The sequence below is a fragment of the Hemibagrus wyckioides genome, linkage group LG06 (assembly GCF_019097595.1).
Source record: "Hemibagrus wyckioides isolate EC202008001 linkage group LG06, SWU_Hwy_1.0, whole genome shotgun sequence".
NCBI lineage: Eukaryota > Metazoa > Chordata > Actinopteri > Siluriformes > Bagridae > Hemibagrus > Hemibagrus wyckioides.
The window spans coordinates 39,153,245-39,159,244 of NC_080715.1; the positions used below are offsets into that span (position 1 = coordinate 39,153,245).

General features: G+C 40.5%; 1 protein-coding gene across 7 annotated transcripts in view; it reads right to left on the minus strand.

The window, feature by feature from the left end:
- Positions 1 to 5,272, minus strand: part of epha7 (eph receptor A7) — a 69,594-nt gene extending 64,322 nt beyond the window's left edge. For 5 of the 7 annotated variants that reach the window (XM_058392893.1, XM_058392890.1, XM_058392887.1 and 2 more), the window contains exons 1-3: positions 5,035 to 5,271; positions 3,470 to 3,534; positions 1,827 to 2,496 (exon numbers count right to left, since the gene is read on the minus strand). In XM_058392893.1, the coding sequence (XP_058248876.1) occupies positions 1,827 to 2,496; positions 3,470 to 3,534; positions 5,035 to 5,122 (823 nt within the window). In that variant the 5' untranslated portion in view covers positions 5,123 to 5,271. Of the gene's footprint in view, positions 1 to 1,826; positions 2,497 to 3,469; positions 3,535 to 5,034 lie in introns of all 7 variants that reach the window. The other 2 variants (XM_058392886.1, XM_058392885.1) reach the window with 1 other exon arrangement.
- Positions 5,273 to 6,000: the final 728 nt, after the last annotated feature.

The following is a 6,000-nucleotide window of genomic DNA, read 5'->3' on the forward strand; positions in this document are numbered from 1 at the left end:
AATAAAAAAAGAATTGCGGTGCAGATATTAAAATGTAACAGGAGGTGTTAAAAAAAAAAAAAAGACAGGCTCTAGAAAGCCTCAGGGCCAGAGAGTCCTCTCGGGATGGACAGAGTCAGAAACGGAGAACAAAGAGAAATAGAGATAGAGATGGGACCTCCATATTAAACAGAGCTCTGTCCCTCACAAGACACTGCAGACTGAAGAGGAGGAGAAAATACGCCGGTACTTCGCAGCCTTTTCAGAACTCTGGGGAAACACTGAGCAGGGCAATTTAATACCAGGAGAAATGGCTGGGATCAGGAACGCTGACGCAGCACTCCTGTGCTCATTTTATTTAGATTAACTGCGCTGTAATATCGCCGACGCTCGAGTCGGCAGCCCAGTGAAACTCATAACGCGACAATGTGGAGGGCATGTTGTGGAGGGCAATTGGTTTCTTTTCTAATTTTTTTTTCTTTTCTGGGGTGGTATGTCAGGAGCTTGGGTGGGGTGAGCCAAAACTTCCTAGCAGAAGGGGTCAATCAGTGAAGCGTTACTCCTATTTGACATCAACTTCATCATAAACTCAGGCATTTCTGTCACACTGGCTGTCATTGTTTGTGCAACGAACTTAAAAGAACCCCTGTTATTACCCTGGATACATGCCAAATAATTCAAATTACAAAGTAGCACCCTCACGTCTCCGGACTTGGCTTTGCCTTTTGGCTTTTCCGCCTGGCTTTCAGCTCTAAAATATCCTCTCAGCGAGGCCCCGCGATAGGGGCTTCTGCTTTTTGATCATGTAATTGCATTGTAGAGCACTCTTCACACGCTAACTTAATGATGCAGACCCGGGTGAGCATCTATGGCGGAAAAGCCATCTGAGCCATCTGAGCCTTCCTCCGATATTTCTGATGAAGCGTTGTTCCTCGCCACACTTGATAAGCCACCGACTAGGCACCAGCACGGTGGCCCAATTTACACATGAAAGGCTTCATCGAGCAAAGCAAGGCCACTTAAACGAAGTAAAACTAAGTGATCCTCTTTGAGCCTTCGCCAGTCCTTGTATTCCGAGTCAGACTGAAGGGAAAAAACGACGCAAGGGATGACCCCCCATTACGGGTAAGGCAACGCCATCAACCCTGATTGCCTTTCCTGTAAGGACCCGAACGGCATGGAATGCCCGTTGTTTGTTTTCTCCTCTCCGTCAGAGACAATTCAGTGAGACACGCAGTGACCGGTTGGACTTCCTCCAGGCTTGGGGATTTCATGAGTGATTGACTTGGCCTTCAGCCAGATAGCAGGAGACAGAAAGACAGAGCGTTGTTGAAGAGCACAGAGCCAGACTCAAGTGCAAGCCATCGTTTAATCCCAATACCAAACACAACCACCACTATAATTTAAGAGCTTGCTAATCAAACAATTAACTGGATCCCCTATTATTATACCATGGATATATGCCTCCAGATTTAATCCCTCATTATTATTCCTGTCAAATATCACGCTTCTTTATTTCTCTCTCCCACTCCTGGGAATCTTTTTTTCCCTGCCTTGGTTCTTCCGTCTTGCGCGGATAAGCAGAGCCATTTGCAAAATGAATCACAATTCTTTTTTTTTTTTTTTTCTCAAAACTAAGTGCCATATTACTGGATTGAGACCCGTCAAATAATTAGAAGAGCAATTTCCTTTGTCAAATGGGTCCATGAATAAGCTACATAATAACCTAATGTACATAATAATACTTTAATATGACACTATTGTCCAATCTGGCATGAGGTTAATCAACGAGGATCTAATGCAGAAATTTCCCACAAGAACAGGAAGCAGCAGATTCGCATACTTACGTTCACATGAGTCCCCTTTCTGATGAAACCCGGCCTTGCAGATGCACTTTCCGATCGGGACGAGCCACTCGCCCTCGGCACTGCAGTGCATCTTGGGAGAGTTGTCGGCCTCCTCCTCGGCGTCGCTGACGCACGTTCCCTCGACCTCGACGAGTGAGGAAAACTCCGATCCCGTCACTGTGTCCGGGAACGTGGCCAGGTTCTCGATGATGGACCAGCACTTCTTGTAGTAAACTTTGACCGAGACGAGAGCGATGCATGCTCCGACATCCTGGAAGGCCAAGTAGAAGCCTCTGCGTGAGAGCGGCCCGATGATCCGCACCTCCGTGTTCAGCTTCATTTTCCTCTCGCCCAGATCGCCCTGTGTGAAGCTCTCGTCCGCCGCGATAGTGTCTATTTTCACATACTGGCTCTCGCGGATATTCCTGCCCATCTCGGCGTCCGTCTCCTGGTAGTACAAGTTGAACGTTTCCTTGCAAGATCCTACCACACCAGGCAGGCTATTACAGTCCCGCAGTGTGAATTTCAGCTCCACGAAAATCCTCTGAGCATCACCCTTTTCGATCCAGTTAGTCCGAAGCCAATTGTTTTGATTCGGTTCCATCACCTGGCACACCTGATACGTGCGAATGGGGATGAAGTTCTCGTCCATCCCGCTGATCTCTTCCCACTGGAAAAATGCAAAGTAGATAAATAAATCTGGATGTATTCATAATCCTTATGCTTTCATAGAAACCCAAATATCACTACACAACATCTGAAATCTATTAAAAGGTCCCAAATCTATCAAAAAATAAAATATATCCTGTTTTAAAAGTTTCAGAATTTGAGTCTTAGTAGCTTTAAGTGCTTGAGAAAAATCAGATGTGTAAAATCTCATTGAACTGTGACATCAGCTAAATAATACATAAAGAAAAAATTTTATCATACATTTTACAATGTACACCAGGGCAACTAAGAGTGGCTCAGCAAAACGATATATAATAAATAAATAAATGATAATAATAATAATAATAATAAAAAAAAAACAGCTACTAGAAAAAAAATCAAGGAGATTTATTCCAATGGTAAGAAACAAACAATGGTCCAAAAACTTTTTTTTTAATATATCTGGGCCAAAAAGAGCATCAAAATAATTTGATTGAAATAAATAATAATAATAAATAATAACTTCTCGAATAAGAAGGTCAGATTTTGTAGTTTATTAAAAAAACATGTGAACCACAATGCACAAAATGAGTTCTGGGCAAATGATACACAGACCCGAATTAATCCAAAGAAAAATGGGGGGAAATAATGGATCTAACAAAGGAGTAGGCTATTTTCTTTTTTCCTGCATTAAACAAGACCCAAATAATACATATTATGACGCAATATAAGCAAGAAATAAATTCTAGTCCAACTTTGAAAAATGAGCAGTCTTGAGAAAGTACACCTTAAAAAATCTAGACGCAAAAAAAAAACTGTGAATATTTTATGAAGAGGATACGTGTACGTGTGTATCGTTCACATTCTCCCACTCTGAGCCAGTCTCCATCACTATAAGCTTCCTGAGAGCTCAAAGGAACATCTTAAAAACATCACATAAGGAAAAATTCCATGCTGATCTCTGAAGTTCAAACCCGTAACGCTGGAAGACTCACCCCGTTCGGAGGAGACGCTACCCACTCCATCTCAGTCTGCTGTGCCTTCGAGTCCAGCAGGATCACTGCCCGGGAGAAAGACACGGACACAGACATGGACACAGAGACAGACAGGAATTAGTGGATTCATATCAAAACTTCAGCTATTTGCCTGAGAGAGAGAGAGAGAGAGGGAGAGAGAGAACCTATCTAGCTCCCCAACAAGCACCAGTGACAAAAAACATCTAGCGAAATAACAAATCATGACCCGTGTGTGAGTGTGTGATGGTTGAGCGTGTGTAAACACGCTGTTTGTGCTTAAAGCCTCAAACAAGGAGCTGAATTAACATGCCATGATTACAAATCCCAATTTTACAAGCCAAACATTGTTTTTTTTCCTTATACTTTTTGGGAAATGAGATTTTGGGGGAGAATAAAGGAGGTTCTTCATAGATGAAACAGGGATCTAAATGATAGCATAAACACAGGATGCAAAAAAATATGGCATGTGAAACATACACTCAGTTGCTGTAACGTACACGACCTAATTCTACACACTGCTCCTTGCTGGGAATTAAAATGCATATGCGCTGCGCTTTTATCGAGTGGGACTGGAAATGAGGAGCTGGTAGTCTGAAGAAGGCAGAGGTGATTTAGGGGCTGATTTTGGGGGGTTGGCGGGGTAGATTCGCGGTTTGGGCACGCTGATGAAGTTAGAAACGCTGTATTTGCGAGGAAAAATATATTTATATATGTGGAGAAAGAGAGATCTTTATGCGCCACGGCGCGACAAATCAAAACGCGTAAAATAATTATTTAAAAATACATTAAATACATGTATGTAAATGCTACATATATACACACATATATATATATATATATATATATATATATATATATATATATATATATATATATATAAATAATTGACATGTACTTGATATAGCCGAAGGTGCGCCGTTTACGCTTTTACGCACACCCGCTGCTCCGTTTTAAGTTATTAATTTGTCAACATGTTTTATATTCTCTATAAATATAATTATACCCATTACTCGTATCTTCCCAAATTCCACCGATAAACCGATAAAACCGATACCAAAAACCCCCAGAACAAAAGCAGTTGAGTTGTGCGTGCGACAGGAACACACTGTCAGGTTTTTAGCACTCGGGTCTGATCCGACAATTAAAGAAAGCCAAAAAAATATTCAGGATTCAGAACATTACTAAAGAAAAATTGGATTTCATATCGTTTTGTTTAGTTTTAATAATAATCTATCCGTTATCCATAAGGAGAAAATGAAATAAATAAATCAATCAATCAAGAGTGTGCACCGGTCACCCGCTGCGCGCGGACATATCGGGCTGCTCAATACTGCAATAGTGCAAGTTCTCCAATATCCAAACGCGCATCAGTGCGACACCGCAACATCGTATCCAGCTCGTTAGAATCCGACACCGCGTGCGTGCGTGCGTGTATTCAGTAACAACTCTCCGTCTCCACGCTCGCGCGCCTCTCGTCACTTCTCTGCTCTCCTCTCCGCGGAAACTTTTTTTTTTTCTCTCTGTTTTTGCCTCCCATCACTTACCCTCTCTGGCGCTTTGCGCTAATCCGAAGCTCGCGTAAAAGCACACGCGGAGGCAGAATAGAGTCCACAGGCGGCCGAGCATGGTCATGGTGCGGGCTTTGGATGGACCGTGAGCAGCTCGAGACGAGAAATTGAGGGTAGGGGAAGAAAAAAAAAGGAATAAAGATCGCGCGCGCTTATATCCGTTGCCTTGCCATGGACGACGCTGCCACAGCCACCGGCTCTGAGTGAGAGCAACACGAGTGTCTCAGTCAAATACAGGCGAAGGGGGCGGGATCAGGGCGGGGCTAGAAGCGCTGCCAATCAACTAGAGTGACTGTGGAAAAGGGGCGGGCTTTCGGTAAAAAAAAAACTTTGATGTAAACAAACTCTATGAAAACGTTATAATACGTTATTATAATTTTAGAAAATAGCTATAAAATATTTACTATATATCAGTAACGTTATATGAATAGAACTTAATTTTAAATAAATATTTATTTAATTTGTAATTTTTATTAAGTTTTCTTAATTCTTAGTTCTTAATTCTAGTTTTCTTAAAGTTGTCTGGTAATGTGTATGCATATACAATGTACGGTATATGTTTAATTGATTGCTTTATAATTTTAAAGGTTTGTTTATTTTGTTTTGTAATTTTGAAATATTAGTACACAGTTATAATAATAATAATAATAATAATAATAATAATAATTATTATTATTATTATTATTATTATTATTATTATTATTATTATTATTATTATTTTATTTTATTTCTTTATAACATAATCTCCCTCTCTCTCTCTCACACACACACACACACACACACACAGACACACACATTACCAGACCAGAAACAATCAGTAATAATAAAATAAATAAATACTTTTTTTTAAAAAAAAAATAACAAAACCATGACAGTCTGTTGCAGTTAATATATTTATATTATAATATCTATGACAATATTTATGTATATTGTTGCATTATT